Source organism: Manis javanica, chromosome 16 (genome assembly GCF_040802235.1).
Source record: "Manis javanica isolate MJ-LG chromosome 16, MJ_LKY, whole genome shotgun sequence".
NCBI classification, from domain to species: domain Eukaryota; kingdom Metazoa; phylum Chordata; class Mammalia; order Pholidota; family Manidae; genus Manis; species Manis javanica.
In genome coordinates this window covers 33,946,498-33,970,811 of record NC_133171.1, presented here as the reverse complement: position 1 = coordinate 33,970,811, position 24,314 = coordinate 33,946,498, and the positions used below count along the sequence as shown (strand labels likewise).

General features: G+C 38.2%; 1 protein-coding gene and 1 long non-coding RNA gene across 3 annotated transcripts in view; one reads left to right on the top strand and one right to left on the bottom strand.

Annotated features, from left to right (window-relative positions):
- PRIM2 (DNA primase subunit 2) overlaps window positions 1–24,314 on the top strand; it is a 264,376-nt gene that overhangs the window by 153,826 nt on the left and 86,236 nt on the right. For both annotated transcript variants that reach the window (XM_036998378.2, XM_036998379.2), the window contains one exon: window positions 4,180–4,247. In XM_036998378.2, the coding sequence (XP_036854273.2) occupies window positions 4,180–4,247 (68 nt within the window). The remainder of the gene's footprint in view (window positions 1–4,179; window positions 4,248–24,314) is intronic.
- On the bottom strand, window positions 3,753–7,422 carry LOC140846890 (uncharacterized). The gene is made up of 3 exons (XR_012126387.1): window positions 6,508–7,422; window positions 4,155–4,274; window positions 3,753–3,958 (listed from the first exon to the last, which is right to left on the bottom strand). It is a non-coding gene; the product is annotated as an uncharacterized lncRNA (long non-coding RNA).

The window sequence follows — 24,314 nt, the reverse complement described above, 5'->3', positions numbered from 1 at the left end:
CTGTTTCTTCGCTGATAACACCTAAATCTAAGTCTTGAGTTCCATATCCTCACCTAGGCACACTTCCATCTATATTCAGCTGTCTCTTGGGTATTAAACATCACTTTAGAGCCAGCATGATGAAAAGTGATCATTTCCTTTTCTCTCCCCAACCTCATCTTCCCGTGGGCTCTGTATTACAATGAATAGCATAAGCTAGCCGCCGGGATGTTCTCTGTAACCTCTCCTTCTGTGTTAGGATACAGTTAACTAGCCTGTAACTCCTTTCTATTCCTCACCTTCACGCCTTCCTTTCTCCTCCTCCTGACTCTGCCATTATTGGGTTCATCTCGGATCCCTGGCTCACCCTGCTCCAAGCCATTCCTCACACTGCTGGAAAATCAGTGAGCCCTCCCTGCTTTCTCTCTTGAACTGTTTCAAACATAAATGTATATGAAATAGCGCACAAACACCCACGTACTTACCTCCAGGATCATAATTCTAAAAGTCCTTTTTTTCCACGATGATCCAAGTTGGGAGGAAAATCTTAAGAAGAAAATATTTTGTTTGCCTTACTCTTGAAGAGGTGAGAACCAGGCTACATCTTCTAACTGCTATTTGGATTTCAGGGTTCTTGAAACTTTATGGCCTTTTGAGGTGGCAGTGTTTTGAGACAAATATTTAGGACTTGTTTTCAAAATAACTTTTCTGCCAGAAACTGCAACCCATTTACTGAGGAATAACATCTTGAAAATTGCTTAACACAGCACTTTAATTTCAGCATTGTTATACAAATGACAAAGAATGTTTCTTTTTAAAATTAAGAAAAATTCAATTCAAGTACAGTTGACATTATTAGTTTCAGGTTATAGTTACATTATAGTGATTTAACTTTTATATACATTACGAAATGCTCACCAGGATAAGTGTAGTTAACATCTGTCACCACTCAAAGTTATTGTAATATTATTGACTATATGCCCTACTGTGTACTTTTCATCCCTGTAACTTAATTATTTTATAACAGGAAGTTTGTATCTCTTAATCCTCTTCACCTGTTTCTCCCAGCTCCCCACTCCTGTCCCGTATGGCAGCCATCAGTTTGTTCACTGTATTTCTAAGTCAGTTTCTGTATTTTTGGGCTTTTCCTTTTCTTTTTTAGATTCCATATGTAAGTGAAATCATATGGTATTTGTCTTTCTTGATGTCACTTATTTCACTTAGCATAATATCCTCTACATCCATCCATGTCCTTGTGAATGACAAGATTTCATCTTTTTATGGCTAAGTAATATGCCATTGTGTGTATGTACTATGTGCTACATCTTCTTTCATTCATTCATCAGTGAACACTTAGGTTGCTTCCATTATGTTGGCTATTGTAAATAATGCTGCAATAAACGTAGGGGTATATACTATTTTCAAATTAGTGTTTTCATTTTCTTTGGCTACATATCCAGAAGTGGAATAATGGATCATATGTTAGCTCTGTTTTTAATTTTTTTGAGGAACCTGTCTATACTGTTTTCCATAGTGGCTACACCAATTTACATTCCCAGGACAGTGCACAATGGTTCCCTTTCTCCACATCTAGCCAACACTTGTTATTTCTTGTGTGTTAGTACTAGTCATTCTGGCTGGTGTGACATGATATCTTGCTGTCATTCTGATTTGATTTTCCCAATGATTAGTGATGGTGAGTATCTTTTCATGTGTCTGTAGGCCTTCTCTATGTTTTCTTTGGAAAAATGTCTATTCAGGTACTCTACCCATTTATAAATCAGAGTGTTTCTTTGGTTTTAAGTTGTATGAGTTCTTTATGTATTTTGGATACTACCTGCTTGTCAGATGTGTATTTGAAAATATATTCTCCCATTCAGTAGGTTGCCTTTTCTTTTAGTTGATGGATTCCTTTGAGGTACAAGGCTTTTTAGCTTGCTGTAGTCCCACTTGTCTTTGCTTTTGTTTCCCTTGCTTGTGGAGACATGTCCAGAAAAAAATTGCTAAGGCTCAGGTCCAAGAGTTTACTGCCTGTGTTTAAGGAATTTTATAGTTTCAGCTCCCACATTTTGGTCTTTAATGTTTCAACTTTATTTTTGTATATGGTTCATTCTTCTACATGTGGCTGTCCGGTTTTTCCAACACCATTTATTGAGGAGACTACCTTTGCCCCATTGTATATTCTTGCCTCCTTTGCTATATGCTAATTGACCATATAAGCTTGGGTTGATTTCTAGTCTCTATTCTGTCCCATTGGTATTTGTGCCAGTACTATACTGTTCTGTTTATGATAGTTTTGTAGTATAGGTTGAAATCAGGGAGTGTGACCCCTCCAGTTGTGTCATTCTTTCTCAAGATTATTTGTCTATTCAGGGCCCTTTGTGGTTTCATACAAATTTTAGGATTATTTGCTCTAGCTCATTAAAAAATGCCATTGGTATTTTGATGGTGATTACATCCAACCTGTAAATCTTTTTGGGCAGGATGGCCATTTTGACAATATTAATTCTTACTGTCTGAGCACGGGATAGCTTGCCATGTTTGTGCCTTCTGCAGTTTCTTTCATCAATATCTTACAACATTTTATATGTCATGAAATACTAGACTTAACATTTCTTAGGGATGAGAGTTTTACAGTTGTACTAAAATTATAACAGACTAATCATCTCACTTTATAATATTTTAAATGAGTCAGTAACTTTGTTGATTTGTGTTGACTTCCATAAATTTGGGAATGTTTCTCTGTTTTTATTATTAGGTATGATTTAATAAAAGTGGCTTCATATATGGCATTTTGGCCAACATTTTTTTCATGAATGTATTTATTAGATGTTTTAAAAGTGATAGCATGATATTAAAAATTAGGCTTGATGAATTGTTTTCTGTTTTCAGAAAAGTTTAATTAACATGAAATAATTTAAGAGAATGATCATTTATATAAAACCAAAGGATATCTGTCAGTTTGTTGCTTTTTCTTTGTTCTCTTTTGTGAATTTTGTCAAATAATTTATTAGTAGAATACAAGAAGTATTTTTACATAACAGAATCTGAAAGAAATCTTTTATTTTTGTTTTGGTGTTTTAAGGTTACTTTAAGCTAGCTAAATTACTTTGGATGAGTGATTTAAATTTCTTTGGGTCAAATTCTTGCATTATAGGGCTTTCTCTTAAGAACAGAGGGAAAAAATACAGATACATAGACATATAAGTAACATTCTGTAGAGTATGTCAAAGGTTCACATTTCCATGCTGTACTGTCAACTTGATACACAGTATTTAAAACTAAGGCTTGGACTCATATTTTGTTTGTTAAATCAATTTATTATCTTACTTCCAATGTTAAATACTTTGAATTGCTTTGTATGTTTAAAAGACAGTCTTAGTTTCTCTTGGTAATATGGTAATAAAATGAAGTAAAAGTGAAGGAAAGCATGTGTGCGTGTATGCTACTGCATGTAAGCAGTTTGTGTGTGTTGGGGGGGCTACTGCATGTAAGCAGTTTGTGTGTGTGTGTGTGGGGGGGCTACTGCATGTAACCAGTTTGTGTGTGTGTGTGTGTGGGGGGGCTACTGCATGTAACCAGTTTGTGTGCGTGTGTGGGGGGGCTACTGCATGTAACCAGTTTGTGTGTGTGTGTCGGGGGGGGGCGCTACTGCATGTAACCAGTTTGTGTGTGTGTGTCGGGGGGGGAGGCGCTACTGCATGTAACCAGTTTGTGTGTGTGTGTCGGGGGGGAGGCGCTACTGCATGTAACCAGTTTCATAGTGGCTTAGCTGTAAATGAAGGTCCTTCTTCCCAGTTTCCTCATCAGCCCAGGATTCAGTGCTAAAAAGTCGGTTACTGTGAATTTAGAAGTTTTTCCATTTTTATTTACAAAGATAATACTTTCCATGAACAGAGTCTTTTTCATGAACTCAGGTGTTTACTCTCCTCCTTTTCTTTGTTTTGCCTCCTTTTTCTTCCAAGCTCAGTGACATGCACTACAAAAAACATAGGGCCGTATAGTTAGCTTTAATCATATCATGTATCAGCTTTCTGTACAATTCCTTGATTTTACAAAAGAGAAAAATGTCTTTACATTTTAAGTACTCCCTCTCCTTTTGCTCCCCGCAGAGTCCCCATTTTGCATTTATATTCAGACGTGTTCAGTGTCTGGCCTTTGCTGATTTTACTCACTCTATTTTCTCTTCTCTGCTTTTAGTTAACAGCCCGGTCCTTGCCTGCTGTGCAGTCCGACGAGAGACTTCAGCCTCTGCTTAACCACCTCAGGTAACTGGAAGGCACAGTCTTGTTGTGCTTTTATAAATGCAAGGACATGAAAGTGGGTTAAGTATACTGAAGTGATGAAAACCCCATTCAGTAATTAAAGACTTAGAGCTTTTTTCTTGCTTTAATTCTGTGATTTAAGTTGAAGTTCTTGACACAATGCACTTGTCACCCTTGATGTTAGAGTACTATAAAAAGCTCTTTTAATTCAATACAAGTGTGTAGAGCTAATTGATGAGTTTAAGCTAAAATCTGTAGAGGTGACTTACTACAGAGATATCTCAAAGGCTCTCTGTATGGCTAAGACATATTTTTGAGATCTCCACATATTGTAGTGGGGGATAGAGGAAAAAGGCAGGAATTATTTTCTAAACAGAAAATCATATAACCTCATTTAAAGAACATACTTAGAAAATACAGGAAAGGCAAAGGAAAAGCCCATCACCACTCAGAAGTAATGCGTCCTTCTGTGCTGTTGTAAAACCTAGCGCCGAAATTATACTTCTGTACTTTTCATTTTTAAAACAAGTACTGTAAGCCTTTTTTTTCCTTTTTACTAAGAGTTTTATAAAAGCACAGTTTTTAGTGACTGCGTGATATTTTCTTGTGTGTAGTGTACTTACCTCCGTTTGTGGGGGACATTCAGACCATTTCCATTTCTTCTCAGTAGTATGAAAATTGCCATATGTAAACCTTCGTCTTGATTTTGTGATCATTTGTGGAGCACAGATTTTTCAGAAGTGGAATTAACTTTGCCAAAGCATATGAACCATTTTAAGGATTTAAGTATATGCATTTCTTTTTTAAAAACTTGTCTTTGCACATTATACAAGATTGTCTGTACTACTGTACCCTGGAGAAGATGGGGCAGCCAGAACAGTTGCTCGTTTATTAGTTAATCATAGAGATACTATTTTCATCACTTCATTTGGTCATGTATGGTTTTAAAACATCCATTTATATTTTGGATAGTTAAATCCCACTGTCTGTGTCTTTGCCCATTTATTAACATCTGGTTTTATTTATCTTATGTACTTTAGATAGAGAGGATGGTGATTCTTTGTTGTGTTTGTTACTTTTTTGAAAACTTTTGATTATGTTGTACTGTCCGAGGTACTTACATCCACAGGGTCGTTCATTCTTTTAAAACTTGGAATATCCCTTCTCATTCAGAAACTCAGATGGATATTAATTTCCAGTATATTTTAGTATTCTTTATTTTCCCTCCTCCCTTCCCTCTCTTCTCCCTCTTTTCCTCCTTTCTTACCTTTCTCTCTGGTAACTTTTCCTTTCCAGGCACTTTTTAACCTCAGAATTGTTTTGTCAGGGGAGGGGGAGGAAGGGAGTTCAGGCAACATTTCGCCAGGACTAAGTAGCATAAATACTATACATAAGTGTCACATTTCTGAGGGCGCTGTGTCAGAGTCACTTCTCGGCTCCCCCTCTTGCCCGTCCCGATTCGTTGGTTTTGTCTTCTGAGTCTCTCTCTCACTGTAGGTGCTTTTTATTTGTTCTCCTGATGTGCCTGCTTTCACATCATTGCCACAGTGATTGTATTATTCTCTGGCTAAAAACTTCATTCTCTGAATCCCCATTTCATTCTGGATGAAGACTGAACTTCTTAGCCTGGCATATGAAGTCCTTCTGGAACCGTCCTGGCCTGTCTATTGGACTCTTCTTTCAGTACTGGCACCCTAACGGCTAGTTATCACCAAATGCCTCCAAGTTCCTCTAGGACAACATGCCACTGTTCACCCCTATGCCCTTGCAAACATTTTTCCTTCTTCCTGGAAGGCTCCCCTTCACTTCCCCACATCTGTAATTTGACTGGCTTTGTTCTTTAAGACTGAGCTCAGGTCACTCCTCTGAGTTCCTGTTTAGTTCCCTTCCCCTCTCCCCCTTATCCTGAATCTGATGTTTTTTTTTTACATGTGTTTCCATAATACCCCCATGGCAACATCTGTATGACCAAACCGACGGTGTTGTAATCATTTGTTTGCTTGTCTGATTATTCCATTATAGCATGAGCTGCTTGAGAGCTTGTGAAGTGACTGTCATTCTTGTATTTCCAGTGGCTGGAACAGTATCTGGCACATGATAGATATTCATTATGTGTTTTGTTGAATGAATGAATGTGTGTTATGAGTGATATTTTGGGCTTTTTTTCTGCATAAAGTTTTTATAATTTAAAAGTCATATTGTCACAATCGTTTCTCTTAAAACCACTGATTCAGAAGATAGGAACCTAAGGGCTAAGTCTCACCTCTAGTAAATACTTGATTCTGTGAGATGATGGAATGATGGATTCTCTTTCCTCCACCTCAGTATGGTAATTGTCAACTAGAATTTAGATTAACTACTGACACTTCTCTTTGAGTCCTTGAAACTTGCACAAACTGTACATTCGTTTAGGGCTTTCATTCTCTGTGGAATTCACGCATAACTGGTTGCTAGGCAACCAGGACTAGATGCTACATGTAATACACACCAACTGAAACCAAATGGTTTCTCATTTTATTCTCATCTCAGAGGTACCTGTATGTAGGGTAGCAGCTGATGTGCACAGTCTGACACTTACTGCTTATAAAGTAACCTTTGATATCAAGTTAACCCTGATAATCTTTCAGGCATATTGAATTGTCTCTTTTGGCTGTCTAAAAGTAATGTTTTTCCCTTATCTTTCTTTTGCTTGGGCCAAAATAGGAGAGAATACTACCTGGTTTGACAAACTCTAATGATGGCCTTGTTACAAAAAACTAATCATCATTGATTTGCATGGACTCTATAGTTTAAATGCTGCCTAGAGGGGATGAATATTAGGAGGTTAAGACTGAGATCATTATCAGATCTAATTTCCTTTAGTGTCTCTAATGATAAAAGAGGAACGATGAATGGCATTTTAATTAAATTTGTCAATAAAACTAATTTGGGAGATGATATAAATACCTGTAAAAATTGAAGTAGTAATACAGAGAAAATCTCAAATCATTTTACAGGACTTAGACAAAATCTCAAATCATTTTATAGGACTTAGACACTCAAAAAGGATTAGTGTAATACTTTGCTAACATGATAATCTGGGATACTGCTTAACAATATATATTAGTCTAAGGATGTAGAGGTGATATGTCCAAATTTTCTTAGTTGAACCTAGTTCTCTACTTAAAAGCTAAATTAAGCACAGCTAAACATTTTGCTTTGGTGTCTTATGGACATGCAAACTTATTTTTATTCCTTAGTAGTGTCCATCCATTAGTAACTGAGTGCCTACTGTGTGCTAGGAATAAAATGTAAGACATAGTTTCTGTTCTCAAGGAATTTACAGTTTGATTTAATTTGAGAGATAGACACTTAAACACGTTACAGAAATTGTAAGCCTTTATAATAAAATTAAACACAAAGTACATACTTCCATTAACTGTGTCCCACACTGAATTATTTCCTTAAGTAATGGGGTCATGACGTACTTGTTTTGGATTCCATACTGCCTAGCCCAGTAGGGACTCATAGTGGGTACTCAGATGGGACTGAAATTTAAATCTCACTGGGAGGATGCTGTTGTCAGTAACTAAGAAGGAGCGGAGAGATCAGGGAATGAGTATGGTTGCTGAGATGATGGGTTCAGCAGTGTCAGACGTTTCATACTTCAGATGCCTGTGGGTCACACAGGAGGAATGGTTACCAAGTAGCTGAACACAGACAGTGTTTTAAGAGTGCGGCTCATACCAGACAGAGCCGTTTGCTCAGCATCACAGTGTAGGTGGCAGTTAAAATCAAGGGAATGGTTGCCATCACTCAGGGAGGAGACACAGTGATGAGAAGAGGGCAGCTGGCCCGGAGTAGAAGCCGTAGAACATCAGTGTTAAGTGACTTACGATGGGCAGCAGTGGGGATAGGAGAAGAGTTGAAAGAGAAGCCAGTAGACATCCCGGGGAGGAATCCTGAATGAAATAGGAACACAGCAAGCAATAGTGGGATCGGAGAAGGTAAGGGGAAGACCTCAAAAAGGAATGCTGACCCCTGTCAAATGCTGTAGGAATGTTTGGCTAGAACTACATGATGTCAGTTGGATTAGGCTTGCAGGACCCACTAGTGGCTTAGCCACAGCATTGTACCCACGCACGTCTGGTTCTTGTGGCGCGTCAAGGAGGAAATGAGAAATGAGGCTGTGGAGATGCAGGGAGTGTAGGCTTCTCCTGGCAGAGCGAGGAGGGAACGAGGGCTGCATCCATAAGCTTCGTGGCGGGAGAAAATGTTTTATTTTTTCCTTTGATTGGAAAGATTAATGTATTTTACAAGGTAAGGGAGCGAGGAGGTCTGTGGAGTAAGAGGAAATAACCGAAGTGGCAAGTTCCGAGAGGAGGCAGCGGGAGGTGGGCCCAGGGAGTGAGACTGGCCAGAGCTCACGGAGTGCCTCCCAGCCGGCTTTTTAGTGCATCTCAGGACGGCCTGCTGGGGACAATGGGCGGCACTTACTGGTATCCCTACATTAAAGTTTGGCGATGGAGCCTCGGCAAGCTCCTGTTAAGTAAGCCCGATTTTTCTAATGAAACATACTACACTGCCCTTCCCTCAAAAGAGATGAGTGATTCCATAAGACTTTACCATTTTTCAAAATTGATACCAAGAGCAGCTCGATTGCAAGAAATAAACTTGCTTAGACTTGCAGAAAATGCTAAATGTCAAATGCCACTGGGAATTTGTGTAAGTCATCATTTCTACTTTCCTCAAATCACATATCATTAGATATCAGCTAATAAGTGTCATCTCAGTGTGACTTTACTGCATCTTCTAGGGTGAATGATACGGTATACTGATTTCTTAATTTGGAGACATGTGAAGGTCTTGGGATATTCCTCTGAGTGTAGAAGTTTATTGTAAATAAATGTCTTTGCTACCCTGGTGATGGTACATATGGGATAATATTTATATAATGGTATTAGATTATCAAGGGTATATGTTAAGATTATTTTAATTTATCATATCACTTACAGATGTAAGGTAGAAACAGGAGAGACTGGAGAGGGAAACGTGTGGTAACTTTAGTTGTGTGATTGAAATTTTTTTTCCCTAGAAAATAACGTCCTTCCCCACAGTGTATGTATCTTCCTCCTTCACCCGTCCACCTCAAGATATGAAAGGAATGGGGACAGCATATAATAGATCACTTTAGTAGTTGCTCTCATTCTAATGTTTTGCCCTTAACTAAAGAATAACTAATTTCTAAAACTTGTATTTGTTACACTATTTCTCCTAATTTTATTAGCATGTTTCAGCCCAACAATGAAGTAGAGGTCAAATAAGGGTAAAACAAGCTAGCAAAGAGTAATGCCTGTAGTAAATACTTGGACTGTATCACATGGGTTAACTTGAGATGCAATACTCAATTTGTAAGCTGATGTTTATATTGCCACTTACTTTAAAGTCATTTAAAATAATGAAAACCTCTTCCTTTAGTTGATATTATTGCAGACTACTTTTGTAAATTATTTTTCCTAATGTAGTGCATTTGGTTATTAGGTACACATGAGTTTCTATTTATCCTCTAAAGAATATGCTGTCAGATTTTATATGAGAAATGTACTCTCTGTAAGGAAGCTTCTCTTGATATTCATAGTGGTACAGTTCTCAGTGTTTTCTTTTTGAATTATTCTCATTTTGAAATCAAAAGTGTGTGGGCATTCATGTGCTTGAAAACGTTGAGTAAACAGAGACTTTCACCAGCTGAGGGCCAAAAGGAAATCCTCATTGACCCAGTCCACGTGCTGCCATTGTTGACCGGCTCCTTCTCATCACGTTTCCAGTCCATGCAGCACCTGGAGCTCTTTCTTTTCCAGAGGCAACGGCACAAGCTTTTAGCTCAGTGACTATTATAAAGGTTTTCCAGGTGCCTTGTAAGATAGTAATAAGTTAGAAAGGATATATTTTTTCCATTATTTATTGTCTTTGAATTGTTACTATTTTTTCATATCTGTATGGAAAATGTTCATGCCTTCATACTTGTCAGGAGTAAGCATTTTGTTAAAATCAGCTTGTTGTGTTAAGGATGCTATAATAAATACGGTGATTATGTATAAAGGAGCTAACAGATGTGGCCCCTTAACTAACAGAGAAAGAGGACACACACACACACACACACACACACGCACGCACGCACGCACGCGGCTATACAGGGATACTAGGGCAGCTTAATCAAGTAAAGAGAAAGGTAGGAAATCTTATTTTGAGAGGTGGTATCTGTGTGTGGATTGTGTTACAAATATAATGTTATTTAATGGTTTTTGATAAAATTTATATGCACAATATATAAAATTTGGGAAAATATAAGAAATGAATCCTACCTCACTGATACAGCCTCTACTTGACTTTTGTTGTAATCTCTGTGAATATTTTTATGTATAACAAAGGTGGTTAAACTTTTTTAAGAATTCTTTTTCATTTAATATGTCATCACTATGTAATAAAATAGAAAATTGATTTTCATGTCTCTAATTTTAAGTGACTATAATATTCAACTGAGGATAGATATATATCTTTTTATTCACCCTTCCCATTTTATTGGGTATTTAGACTTTTTTGGTTGAATAAAATTTAGAATGTTAACAGTTTCTGTATGGCTAGTTGAAGTAAATCTGTAGTGACCTCATGAAGAAGGAATTGCCGTGCATAGATGTTTTCTAGCAGATGAAGATCACAGCATGCCTGGAGATTATGCATTGAAGGTACAAGGGAGTTCATTATTCTAAGGGTGTCACATTGCACAGGTAAGACAGTGGGAGAGTTCCTAACAAGTGAACCAGTGACTTGAAAATGATGGAATTCAGGAGGCTGCATTTTAAACTTAATTAGTGAGTCTAGGTTAGAACCTTCTGTTGTAGCTATATCAAATCACCACAGATTTAGTGGATTAAAACTGCATGTTTGTTATACAGCTCTATGGGTTAGAAACCTGACAGGCTTTTCTCATGGAGCTAAAATCAAGATTTCAGCAGGGCTGTGGTCCTTACTGGAGGCTCTTGGGAAGAATCTACATCCAGCTTAGTCATGTTTTGGCTAAAATAGCTTACGGTGGTAGGACTGAGGGCCCTGTTTCCTGGCTGGCTGTCAGCCAAGGCCCCGTTGCTGCCCCCTGCAGGCTGCCCACTCCTCTCTTGCTCTCCATGAGCTCCCGGAGGCCTTTCTGGTCCTGCAGGTGGCTCCCATCTCAGAGCCAGCTAGGTTGCCTCAAGTCCTTCTCATACTTCAGATCTGACTTCCCTTTCTACTGCATCTCTCTGCCTCTACCTTGAGAAAGCTTTCTGCTTTTACAGGCTCACGTTGATCACACTGGCTCACATGGGCGTCCAAAAAAACTCCCCACCTCAAAGCCCTTAACCTTAATGACATCTGCCTGGTCTTCTTTGCTGTGAAGCTAACATATTCAGGGGTTCCAAGGATTCGAGTGGAAACATCTTTGGAAGGCCATTGGTCTGCCTGTTAAACAGTGAGATTTCAAAACAGCTTTTTGCATTACTTTTCATCAGTAAACCACCACTCTTAATTTATATACAATACTGAATTTCCCTGGGGTTTTGTAGTTACATTAATGCACTTTCCTAGCTTAACATTTTTCAAACTTTAAAAAAGGATTAATGAAAGATTTTCACAAAAATATAAATAAATTACTGATTTTCTTTTTAATGATACAGAGAGAAGATAGGAAAATCTTCCCTGTCTCATCAGGCTATCTAGCCAAGGCAAATATAAAACCTTGTCAGTGTTAGACTTTATAATGAGGTTGAACATAATGGCTATGATTTGTGAAGGTATGTTGGTCTGACAGCTATTTAGTAAATACACAGCCACAAACCTTTGAGCATTCTAAGAGTTTGCTTTATTTATCATTTATTTAACATGTATTAAGGGAACTCAGCACCAAACGTGATGTGAGAGGTTCTAGGGATAAGTATTTATCTCTGCTCTCTAGAACTTAATATTGATTAGAAAAGACAGGATTTTAGGTAAAGTAGTTATAATTATGACAACTTTTAGCATTATGTACCTGTGTGTAGGGAGCACATAGCATCATGGAAATAATTAAGCCTCACTTGGTCACAGTATTTTTGTAGCTTTTCCCCAATTAGACATTTTAGCTTTCTGTTAGCCTCCTGACCCCAAAGTTTCTTAGAGATGTCTGGATTGTGGATGCTGGCAGCCTTCCTGGGGAGCAAAATTTATGATTACTTATTCTTTTCAGTAATTTTATTATCTTCAGTTATTGAGTTTCCTATTCTTCATTCGTTATGTTTTTTAAAAACATTGAATATCCTCTAAGTAATAAAGAAAATTAGTTAGTTTATACTGTGTTATGCATAAAGTGCTAACAAAGTATTAAATGATGATGCTATGGGAAATAACTTTCTTAAAAAGCCTGAGAAAACACTGTGGTAGTTGCTGTGATATATTAGCAGCTGAAAAGTAATTTGTTTGGTGCTGTACAGTAGAACTTTCTGTGATGATGGAAGTATTCTCTACCTGTGCTGTTGAGTCCAGCAGCAGTAGTCACATATGACTGTGGAATGCTTGAAATCTGGCTAGTGAGATTGAAGAACTGAGTTTAAAATTTTATTTAATGTCAATTAAAATACTAATAGCCAGTTGTAGCTAATGGTTACAGGTTTGGACAGTGCAGTTCTGTATTATATTTGAATTATATTTAGATAATTGTATATTTAAAAAAATCATAATGGTTTTCAATCAATGGATTCTAGAGTTCTGAATATGAGATGGCCCTGGAAGCTGTATGTATGGAGTCATTATAAGAAATTGTGGCTATTGAGAGTCATGAGGCTCCTAAGCTGGGGCAGCTCCTGCACTCACTGGTGTAGATTTTGCCTCCGTGCACCCGAGCTGTACAGGACTGTAGCAAGAAATCCCATAGAAGGGGAATGCTTGAAGCTGCCCACTGGCCAGCTTGTGATTTCTGTCCTGGAGCTTTCTGAGTCAACTGATGTCAGGAGTGACCTTTGGTAATCTCGTGAGTCTAAATGTTTAGTTAACCTACAGAAGACTCCAGGCATTCCAGACACAGTCAACCTTTATTCACTCAGAGTAAAAATAAAATTTGATAAACTGGGCTTAGGAAAGACAGACTACCAAGATTCATCAAAGGTTTAATGCCCTCTGAATTGTTTATAACTGTTTAGAAAGTAATTCTACTAAAGATAATACAAAGTGAACACAAAAAGCTAATTTTTAATTGAGATACTACATACATAGGCTCCAAGGGAGGCTGCTAGGGACAGTCGTCAAACGAGTACAGCAAGGTGTCTTCTCAGACCTCACAGAGTCTGCTGTTCACCCAACCGGCAGCCACCCGCAAGTGCTTTTGGGTATTACCTTATTTTCTCCGCAGCAACAGCACTAGCTGAAATCATTTTTATTTTACTCGTTTTTTGTTTTACATTTGTTGGCAGTGTAAGTTGATGAGAGCAAGGAGTTCATTCAGATTGTTTGGCAATTGCTTATAATAATTGCTGGCAGAAGAGAAACTCCTTAAACATATTAACGAGTGAATGGATGGGAGAAAACACTTTCAGGATTTAAAGATTTACCTCTCATTTAGATTTTTTTTTTAATCTGTTAAAAAAGACAACTGAATAAAATTTAAACATCACACTGGCTTTATTCAGTGATTCGTGCATTAGCAGATAGGAGCTCCGAGGAGCTGGGCAAATGAAAGACATGCAGGCCGAAGGGAGCAGGGACGAGGCAGCCACGCCAGACAAAGAGTGGGCTGCTGTGGGTTTGTCAGGCAGGTCACCTGGTTAGTGCTGACCAGACCCTTTCTAGTCGATCGGTTTGAGAGGCCATTTCTGGAAGAGCTGAAATTAAATGTTGGTTTTGTGACGTGACACAATGTAAGCAGCTCCGCTTGGGACCTGTTGTCTTGTTTTTAACACTACTAGCTGTTGAGACTGAAGGAGATGATGGTTTGGACGAAAAGCTGGTAGATTCTCTCTCACTGCCAAGGAAAAACTCTGGTAAAGAAATACCCTTCACCTTTGCAGAAATTCAGTGCTGGTTTTGACCTTTATTTTGGTGCTGGGGACTCTTTTTTAGGGAATCAGGAACTAATCATGGAGGGCTGAGGGCACTTTCTGTTCCTCTGCGCTCTTAGTAGAGAAGGTCTCCTTTTTTTTCTCCCCAGTGACTTACCAAATGTCGAAGACATGTATTTAAAAAACAAAGTAAAAGCAAAACTATTGTGTATCTTGCTGTTTTTATCTGTGAAATGAAAGCTTTAAATATTATGAGCTATCATTAATGTTTCTGCAAAACTAAAGGCGTATATAGGGAAAGTATGTAACGTGACTTGTGGGCTGTGACCTTTTAGTAACTCATTGCGTGTCTCCTTCATCTCCTCTCCAAAAACCCCACCCAAATCCCCAGAACACTGTGTCCCTGAATCTGTACTGTTATTAGGGAACAAATGTGAAGGGGTAATCCTAGAATGCCAATAGCTCATGATAGCCAGTCTCAGAAGCATTCCACACTCTATACATTATTTGTGGGGAATGAGAAGATACCCATCAATTTCATGTATTAATTCAGTTGGATGTTAGAACTCTACAATGCACCCTCTCGCTAAGTCCTCAGTTATCATTAGCACTCTCTCAGGCACCCTTTCTTATTGAAGTCATTTGACTAGGCTCGGTCAAAACCAAATCAAAACTGCCTCTATTTCAGGGGTCATTATACTACCAGAATGTAAACTAAGAATGTAAACGAGTATTACAAGTTTACTTATGAAAATAGAGATACTTGTTAGGTCCTCTAAATGTGTATGTTGAAAATACCTGTGTAGGGGTGTAGTTTTAATGTGTCTTATAGGGATATATATGTATATTTTACTTTTTAAACCAGTTTACATACAGTGAAATGTACTCATTTTAAGGATACAGTTTGATGACTTTTGACAAATGTAAGGTACAGATATTTTTGATAGAAAAACAAGATGTTACTTTCAGCTTTCTTGCAGTTCATTGGAACATTGCAGCGATTAGAAATTGGAATAAATAAGAAAATGTGGACCACATGGGGAAAGATGAGGCCAACCTAAAATAAAGAAAAGTAGCATTTGTACCACTTAGAGTTCTTACCTGGTATAGAAACCCATATGATCCTGATTTTTATCGGATACGTGAGCCTCTTGGAATCATACAATTTCTCCTAGTAGTAGAGAAATACAGATCATTACTGCATATTGTCCGATGGTAGTTTTGGGCGAGTTTTTTTTTTTTACGCAAAATTGAGTAAATTTCATGCTTGTGGAAAAATAATTTATATTCAGTTTAGAACAGAATTTTATTGATTGTGTTCTCATTTGGAATAACTGCAGGGAAAATCGCCTGGGCTAACACAGGTTGGATACCATTTACTAGGGATTTAGCTGTAAAAAGAAACTCATTTCAGTTTCAGTGGTGACAGCTGTTGAGTAGATTTTCTTGTGATATCCTTCACAGTAAGAAATGATATATTGTAACTTGGGCTCCCTTGGCTTCCCACCCACCGCACAAACCCAGACTGCAGGGGTTTTGCTTTCTAAATGTCTGAGTAGCTTAGCCTAAGTGGACAGGGTGGTTTTTTTTTTTTTTAAACATTCCATGTGGGTAAAATTGTGATTGTAAAAGTGGATATATGGATGATATACAAAACTTTTGTTCCTTGTCCCTGAAATTGTTTTTCCATTTGTGTTGTAAAGACTCCTGGCTTTACCAGGAGGTTGTATTGCAACTTGGCATATATGTTCATGGAATGATGTATGTCGGGAGCCGGTTCGAACCGGCTGTCTGATGGCACAGCCCAGACGCCTGGGAAGAAGGAACTGCAAAGTGGACTTCTAAAAGGAATATCCCTGTTATCTCCCCTTACTATTATGGTGTTTGGAAATGTTGTTATTGGCCACTTAAACACCTGAATTGGAAAACCAAATTTAAAATACTTTGGGAGAAATGTTAGAGGCAAGACCCCCTTAATTCTTCCAGGTGGTAAAGATACCTCAAGACAACTGCTGGGCATAGAAGCCATGGAGCATAAATCTGCAAAGAAGTAAAAAGCTAACCTTTTTAAAGAACATTGCTTTTCTCTCACTTACCAACTTTTATCTCCCTGTATGGCCCTGGAAAATGGTTGGTTAGCCAGAGATGGGTAAGATTCCTCAAGGGAGGAACAACCTAAGACAGGCACAGTCGCAGGGGGGCCATCAGGTGAACAACTGGGGGTCAACAGAGGTGAGGCTCAGAACCTCACCTCCCTCTCCCCCCAGTTTTGAGAGAAATCTTCTGTGCCCATGACTGTTGTTGCCCTTGTCTCGCTCAGATCAGTGCCCAGTTTATAGGCATGGATCTGACAGTTTACACTTGCTTTCCTACTGCACTAAACTCTACTCTCCATCTTTATTTTACATCTTGATTTAAATATCTTTTATGAAAAAGTAAACTGTGTTAAACAGCTTTCTATTAAAACTGTAATCTTTATTTTACCTACTATTTCAACATTTTATTAAAAAATAATAAGAGGGGGGATGCGGAGAAGATATTGGAAACAAGTATCAAATTATAATAAATAAGAATTGTTTGAGTAGGTTCCAGTTCCCTCTCCCCGCCCAACTTGGCCCGTGAGAATTTCTAAATGACTTCCAGACCAGTTGGGTCCCGGGGAATAATAGAACAATAAAGGACAGTCAGCATGAATGACGGCATGTCAGAGGGCCTGGCATGATTACAGAGACTCTCCCAATAGAAAAGATCACTACCACAGATATTATTGTAAATGGTTTAAGGAAACTAAGGCAGACATGCCCCTGCTTCCCTCCCTAGGAAGAGAGGTGGCCTGACTGGGCCCCTGTGCCTTCTGATTCAGTGGTCATTGTCCCCTTACCTCGTCCCCCCAGGGGCAGCGCTTTTGTCTCCGTGAAACTGGGCACCTCCCAAGAGTACAGTCAATTAGCTTAGTCTTGCTACACTGCTTTAATGATACACTGTTGTGATGTTTTTCTTTAAATCTGCATGTAATGCTCTAGATCTAGAAAAATAGACTTAGCTGTATTTGTTAATCAGATGAATAATAACCATGGCTATTTTAGAATCAAAAATAAGGAAACTGCAAGTAAGACCCAGGCCAACCAGGCGTGAGGGAACAAGTCATGTTTGTTCCAAGACCGCCAGGGAAGCCAAGCAGGCATAAGTGCAAAAAATTAATGATTGCTAAGGTGCCAATAATCTCTAATCTTTAAAGATTGACCCTTATGTGAACATTTTTTCTGAAAGAATCATGATCTAATCTTTGTGAAACTGCATACTCAAAACATATATAACCTTGCTAAACTTCAAAAAAAAGAGGCCAGTTTCAGCTTTTGCTAGTGTCTGTGTCCTCATTCATTCCGTCAGTTGCTGACGCCGTCCATCCTTCAGGGACCCCTGGACTCGCTGGAGCTGGACTCCGGCAGATGTAGGTGATTACAGTTCATTTTGAAAGATGTATTAGCTTACTTTTTAATGGTGCAAATAAATATGCATCCCTGATGCAGAGATCAGGTGTGATTGCTTGTGATGCTTTTCACTGTTCTTTTATTTTTCACCAGTTTTAAAAATATGATGAACTGTAGCCTGCCAGGTAGGAAGGAGTAAATAGTGTTAACCTCTTCAGGTTCAAGAGTACTGGGAAATGTTTGACAGAGAAAGGAGATCATGTTTTATGTGTTATTGTCTTAGGAAACTCAGAATTTGTCTGTTGGTGGGGAAGGAGGGCTCTAGAGAGACACCCCCTGAAGGTGGGAGAGGAATTCATTCCAGTCTGGCCCTGGGTTTTTGCTGTTTTCCATATTCGTACCCCACCTGGCCTGGCTTCACACAAATGAGAGAAGAACGAGCAGTTGTAATTAGGTGTTGAAGTGGGCCAAGCAGACCTCAGAATTCCCAAATAGAAATACGCCGTAGCTTTATTTTTCACAGAGAAACATTTCAGGTTACCTCTGAACTAATTAGAATTCAAGATTGCTTCCCTAAGAGTCTGAGTGGCAAACTGGCTAAAGTGTAAAAACTTGATTCACTAATAAAATGTTGCAAAAATAAGCACATTTCCAGTAGACTTGAAGCCCTTTCTTGAGTGGGCCCAGTTGCAGCTTATATTCTGTTTACCACCCCAGAAGCTGATCTTAAGTTGGCAACTAGAAGTTACAGCCTGTCTGTTGGTTATTCTGTGGGTATCCCCACTTCTCAAGAGAATCACTTCCTTGCCTCCTGTTGTCATGTGCTCCTTATTCTGCAGTAGTGCTTTCTAGTAAAAACATAGGCCCACACAAACCAAGTGTGAGCCACATATATTATTTGAAGTTACTTAAGTGAAATTAATTTGAATAATCTTATTTAACTCATAACCCAAAATACCATTTCATTTCAACACGTAATCAATTTGAAAAATATTGACATGTTTCATGTTATTTTTTTATACCAAGTCTTTGAAATCCAGTGCATTTCTTCCCACTTACTGAACATCTCAATTCAGACGACACCTTTCAGGTGCTCAGTAGTCATGTTGGCCAACAGTTACTCTACCGGCCAGTGCTGCTGCACAGAACTGGATTCTGTGGGACTCTCCAGTGTTTGAATTTGAATTTTTGCACTTTGGAAACTTTGTAAGAGTGTAAGTGTAGAATGGCCTCTATAGATCATCAGGTTATTCAAGGACATCGAGATTCTCCTGTTTTAAGATTAAATATTTTATGTGATAGTATAACGAAGTTAGGAAAGAAATATGCTTTTTCCTATTATTCAAAAGAAGAAACTGATGAATGTTAAGAAGAGACCAAAACAACAACCAAAACCTTTAAGTGTAAAAAATTTAGGCCTGGATGGTGATGATTACAATTGTTGTGAAAAATACTGAGAGAATATCTTTGACAAACATCTCATTTTATCCTCACAACACCCTTTGAAGGAGTTACTTCTGTGTTCCCTTTTATGACCCGTTTACTAGTGAGGAAACTGAAAGAGATTAGGAGGTTTTTTGCGAAGTTGCTAAGATAGTAAGTGCATAACACCCGAGACAGTGGATTGGTACCTAGACTCCCCATCACTCTGCTCTGCTGACTCCCTGACTCAGTTTCGCCTCCATGGTTGCCTTGGGCAAATTGGATTTGGAGAAATTACACAAATAAAGGGGAGTTGCAGCTAATTCCTAAACTGAAATCTATTCCTTGTTTACTTCCTCAAGTTTCCTCACAAGTTGGAAAAGAAGGAAATGATTGGGGAAGTGATCACCCTTGAAAAGCTGACTTTTGCCATCTCATTTTTTCAGTTATGCGCTGTGGCATTCATGTCCTGGCAGTGGAGATGTGAATGCCATTCCCAGAGCCAAGGTGTGATGATCCATCTTCTCTCAACAATCACTGTCACAGCATGAAAAGAGTATTTTTTTTCTTAACCAGCTTATCTTGCCATGAGACCCACAAACCCACTTTAATATAATTTCTTCTTTTTTGTTTTCAGCTTTCAGTTTCAGTACTCAAAAAGAATTCCCTGTTGAGTGCCTCAGTGCTCATATTGATATTTGTGGTACGTTGAATAGGACTTAAATTTCCCTATTCTACAAAGACCAGGCATAGGTCTGCTTTTCACTTAGGAATCACAAGTCATGTGTGCATATGTATCTGCTTCACATTTTCCTTTTTTATATATAGACACTGTATTTTTATTCTGTAAATTAGATGTTTGTGTAGTCATTTTTTGGGGAAAACTAGTTCTGTGTGGCTATGATAATTATATCTTCCTGTCTCACTTATCCAGCAAACCATACTCCACCCCCACCGGATTGATCCAATTGGATTTTAAATAGGATCATTTTAAATTGGTTACAGAAATATGTTATTGATATTTTTACAGTCTCTCAGCTTTCAATTTGTTGAAACTGTTAGCTTTATAATTTTCCATTTCTGTGATTTTGAGCTATATTAGAAAACTGTGCTCACCTCTTACTGTTTAATGAGTAAGATAATATGGGAGGAAAAAGTTACTCAGATGTGACTGAGTTTTAATTAAGTTGCATGTAAGTTTACTGAACAAACGCCTTAGTATGAGGTGCTTTTATATATTTTGTGTGCTATTAGTTCTCTTATAGTAGATTAGATAATTTAGGACCATCACCTTAAAACAAAATGAAAATAACGACAAACTCCGAATTACTTCTGTGTAAGCAAAAGGTTCCTTATATACAATTGCAAATTCTGTTTTCTTAGAAAATACCATTTTATACATAGTACATACATGTAAGTTTTTAAAGGTTTTATACTTGACAAAACTTTAAATTTTCTTTAAAATGTACACTTAGCACTATGTTATTGCAAAAGAAGACACGATTTAAAGTTTGCTTTTATTTTAGCAGTTTTTGTGTAGAGACCTGCACTTCATGCCTGGTCTGCCCAATTTCAGCGTTTTTCCCCCTTGCCTCTGCTTGTCTTTTTTGCCACCTCAGCCAAGACCTTCCTCTGTGAACTGTGGTTGAGAGATTTCCTTGGCTTTGCTGATCTCTCCTGTCTCTGCTACATGCTAACTTTCCAGATCCTGAGAAAAAACAGACTTTCTTGTTACTGCAAAATGCCACCTCCTTGTCACATGATTTCTTTTAAATCCTCCAACAACCTTAATAAACTCAAATCACATACTTTTATGAACCTGGTCACAATTTAGGAATGTTTTAGTGCATATGAAATTGTTAAACTACAAATGATAAAAATTCTAAAGCAGCCAGGCCTTTGACTTCAGTGTAGTCATCACATCCCACTTCTAAGCCTCCAAACTCCAATTACTTTCTGACTGTAATCTCTTACTCTCCTGCTTCACCCCCAGTCCCTCGCTCTCACTGACTGTCATCTTCCTCTCGTCTCTGCCTTCTGTGCCAGGCCCAGGCCCAGGCCGCCGCTCCCGCAGTCTCTGTTTCTGGATCAAACTGGCTGCTCAGTGCCATTTCCTTGCTCAACGTTGGGTGCTGCACTTGCTTATTTCTGTGACCAGCCTTCCCTGAGAAGACACCCGCCCTCCGCAGGCTCGGGCACATTTGTCTTGAGCATCGCTGCGGCCCTCACCACGGCATACGCTCTGGCTCTGGATCATCTCGGGATCGCTTCCCTCCTTTGTGACTGTTCCTTGGTCACAAAAGTGCTTATTGAGTGATTGAGGGCCTATACAAACACTCTTGAAAGCAATTTTTTTTTTTTGGTAATTAGAATCTGTTATATACAGATAAGGATAACAACTAGGATGTGGAAAAATGTCTGTTACAGAGTTTAATGGCATTAAAAAAAGTAAAGTTCATCCTAGGTTTATGCCTTTTTATGGTCTGTTTGAGTTGTGAAGGTGTTTGTGCTGGAACCGTGTAGGACTGCTCCATTTTAGGAAAAGTATGCTTTATCCTTTTACAACACAGTATCTTCAGACAGTATTCTAATGTAATTGAATATTCACTCAACCACATCTGTATTGTTTTCACTACTTTTCTGTTTTTTGTGTGTTTTTTTTTTTTTGGTAACTTGAGAAAACTAACATTTCACCGTTAGTGTTTTTTACCTGATGTGCTAGCAAATTAGACAAGCTTTCAATAACAAATGCAAGAAAGTCACTGAAATTCCTAATCCCTTAGCACCCATATTTATAGTTCAACAAAGTGCATGGATTTGCTTGTCTTTTTTCCTTTTAACTTGTGGCAAATTACTGGCTAAATTGGGAATCAAATCACATGTTGATTTTTCAAGATTCTCTTATTAATAAAAAATTCCTCTTTATAATTGGTGAAATAGTGATTATTGACATAATCGGAATTTTGTGGCCCATTAAAATGTTTTTTGGTCTGCTATATTGAAACAAAATGGAATTTGTGGTGCATCTCAATTCTTTTATTAAAGGTTAGACTCAGGAAAGCTTTTTTTATGCCTACTCAATTTCTCTTGTTACAAACTGTACATAAGTGACAATGAGTTTCTCCAAATAAAGCTGTGGTTATTTAAAATGGACAGAAGACAGAATTTCTGCATTTTTGTGTGTGTGTGTGTATCCTGAACCAATCAGCAATTGTTAAAAAATATGAGTATTATTTGTGTTTTCCCAGTACAATGATTAAGAAATGTTCATTCATAAAATTGGTCCATTTAAAAAAAAAATCATGAAAATAATATATTCTGATAGTTCACTATATATGTTTTCGTTCATTAGGGTAGCAGATGCATTCTTTTGGAAGCAGTGATACAAAGCTGACCCTGAGCTCTCAATGTGGAGGCAGGGGCTTAACCTTTTCTGGGGACCTGCTATGCATTTCATTTATTAACATCTTTTAGCACTTCCAAGTAAAAGCCAGAGGTCTGGTTTCATGAGCTAAAGTGAACTGTTCTTTAGGATCTTGAGTCTTTCGTGGCAGTATTATTTGTTGCGTTTTTTTCTGCCTTGACTGCCTCCTTTCTCCGTCTGTTGCCACTGCTTTGTCAGGCTTTCATCTTCTCTTACCTCGAGTAGTTCTTTCAACTGATTTTCTGTTGCCCAGTCGCTCCCCTTTCTGCTCATTTTTGCACACTGCTTTCTTTCTCAAATGTACACCTGATTTTGTCAGTTCTTGCCTGCACTCCTTCCATAGTTCTTTACATAGTGCTTCCCATGACTTGCCTCTCTTGTGTTGTATCCAAAAATCCCCTCCACCCCACCCCGCTTCAGCCTCCTCTGCCCATCACTGGTTCAACTTTGTATTAATTAGCTGCGATGTACAAACTCCTCTAACCAAGACATAACTTATTTCTTCTGATTATGAGTGAGTAGAGGATAAATCTCATTCCTAATTCAGACACTTAAGATCTTCATTTCTTTAATTTTTCTTCCCATGAGTTTCATGAGGGCCCTTACTGGGTTGGCTGGTAATCATCTTCCTGCCTCTTAGTAATAATTTTAGAAGTGAGTGTCCATACAGTTGTGTTATGTTTTCTTGGTAGTTATTAATGCTGAATGTGTGTGTCCTTTTTATATATCTTCTCTGTATACTTAATTTATTACATCATTCTGAACTGAGAAAAACTTCCTTAGGTATAGTAATAATTTAGCTCTATTTACTCATTAACTATAATCATGTTTGTACATCATTTTATCATTTATAAAGGACTTAAGTATTTGTTAATTTATTTGAACTGAACAATTGTATGAGATGACTATAATCAACTTAACAGACTAAGAAGCTGACATCTACAGGGGTCAGTGGAATGGCCTAGTGCCTCCCAACTGGGTGGTTCTCTGTAGGATCATGCTGCCTCCCCCAACATCCTCTTTTTTTTTTCTGTACTTACTGGTCAAGACTGTAGTTGCTGTTTGTACTGGAATATACCTTATAAATTTCAGTTAGCACATTGCATATTTTTTTCTCTTTGCTTTAACTTAGCATGAGTTTTGGATGCCATGAGCAATTCTCAGGCCATTCTTAGCTGATGGAAGGAGTACTATAGAGAGGGGAAATCGAAATTTCTAACAGTCTCCTAGCTGATGGCTGTGGCATCCCATGATATTGGCATACCCCCAAAACTAGTTTTGCTACATAACCCACATCCATTGTTTAATTAGTTGATTGACTAGGAACAGCAGCTTTTCTATACAGTATCTTGAATGTATATTGTTCAGCAAAAATTCATACTGAGCAAGTAGAAATGAGAGACTCTGGCATTCATTATGATCATAGTGATACCTCACTCCAGAATTTCCCTTTAGTGTTGAGTCTGCATAAACCATGATTTGACTGGGGTTTTCTATGTAACCTAGCAGCTGTTTTTCGCAATGTTGTATGTTAATGTCTGTGTGGGTAAGGTGTTGTGTCAGGGAGATTACAAATGTGGATGGCTTTAGGTAGTACATGCCACGTTTTATTTCCTAATTTCTGAATAATACTACAGGGCAGTGCATTATAGGGAAGAGGATGGCATGGTATAGTGAAGAAGCAGGGAGCTGTGAGTCAAAACGTTTGTACTGCTGCCTTGCTTTCTGATCTAACGAGTTCCTAGCTCCTCTG